This window comes from Monoraphidium neglectum (genome assembly GCF_000611645.1).
Source record: "Monoraphidium neglectum strain SAG 48.87 unplaced genomic scaffold scaffold00469, whole genome shotgun sequence".
In the NCBI taxonomy this organism is placed as follows: domain Eukaryota; kingdom Viridiplantae; phylum Chlorophyta; class Chlorophyceae; order Sphaeropleales; family Selenastraceae; genus Monoraphidium; species Monoraphidium neglectum.
Window position 1 is genome coordinate 1 of NW_014013159.1, and position 1,348 is coordinate 1,348.

The window sequence follows — 1,348 nt, forward strand, 5'->3', positions numbered from 1 at the left end:
GTGTGTGAGAGGGGGTGGGGTTATGAGGGGGAGGGGTTGGGGGAGCGCGGGGCCCGGGGAGCGAGCGGCGCCGAGAGGCAGGTCGAGCAGATGTCTGCGCCACACTGAAGGCCCTCACACTGCCACAACGCGCAAGAACCCGCAAATTGTCACTGCCTCGCATCCAGCGTTGTTCCGCTATGCCTCTTGCGCAAGCACGCATCGAGTACTTGCCCATCCCTCCCAGCCACCCTTGCCCTGCGGGGTCGACCTCGAACAGCCCTGCTGCGAACACCACACACAAATACACACGCCCCCACACACGCGCGCACACAAAAACACACACAACAAAAAAAAACACTCAAGCACACACTCACACACACACACACACATGCACTCATGCGCGTGCACGCCTACGCACACACGCGCTCTTACTTACACATCCACACAAACACACATGCACACGTACATAAAGCACACACAGACACAGACAAAACACACACACACAAACCCTCACGCCCCACAGCACCACCGCGCCCCCCACCTTGTCGTGCAGGGCCATGGCCGTCATAACCTCCCACACCCTCTCCTCGTCCAGGTCCGCGATGTGCAGCCGCAGCAGCGCATCCTCGGGGCTGTCTGTGCCCAGCTGCACGCGGCGGCCGCGGCGCGTCACGATGGAACCTGGGTCGAGCGGGCAGGGGGTGGGAGGCGGCGGGGATGAAACGGGTGGGTGGCAAGGACCGGCGCACTGGCATGCGGGAGCAGCCGGGCGCGGGGACCGTGGGAGCGGGTCGGAGGCGGCAGCGCACGGATGGCGGAACGCGCGGGCGGGTGCGCGTGCAGCGTGTTGGGGCCGCGGCGGCGGCGGCGGCGGCGGCGCCGCCGCGCATGCATTCGTGGCGCGCGCGTGGGCCTCACCGGAGACCGGCCCCTTCTCCTTGCCCGCGACCGGCACGCTGCGCCGCACAAAGCCGCCGCCGCGCGCCCCCGCCGGCGGCGTCCGCAGCGCCCCCTCCCCGTCGTCGACGCTCGACAGCACGATGCTCCTAGCCCCCCCGCCGCCGCCGGCGGCCGCCGCGCCGTCAGGCAGCGGGGACCGCGCCTGCTGCTTGGCGCCGACGCCGCCGCGCGTGCTGGGGATCGCGGGGTTGTAGTTGTATTTGAGGATTGTGCCGTCCGCCGCGCGCTCGCGCGACTGGCCGCCCGGGTGCTGCCCCGCGAGCATGGCATCGACAGCCGCGCCGACGTCCGTGTGCACGTGCCACCGCATGCGGTCCAGCATCTCCACGGCGACGTCAAAGGTGGCCGGCGCGGCGCGCTCCTGGATGGACTTCTGTACGCCGCGGCGCTTGGCCTCGTCATCGCC

The 1,348-nt window shown here is 69.5% G+C and overlaps 1 protein-coding gene across 1 annotated transcript in view; it reads right to left on the reverse strand.

The window, feature by feature from the left end:
• Positions 1-149: 149 nt before the first annotated feature.
• MNEG_3650 (Uncharacterized protein) overlaps positions 150-1,348 on the reverse strand; it is a gene marked incomplete at both ends in the record, with an annotated part of 4,618 nt that continues 3,419 nt past the window's right edge. Inside the window, 3 exons of the mRNA XM_014047869.1 lie at positions 150-152; positions 524-663; positions 901-1,315. Of these exons, the coding sequence (XP_013903323.1) occupies positions 150-152; positions 524-663; positions 901-1,315 (558 nt within the window). The remainder of the gene's footprint in view (positions 153-523; positions 664-900; positions 1,316-1,348) is intronic.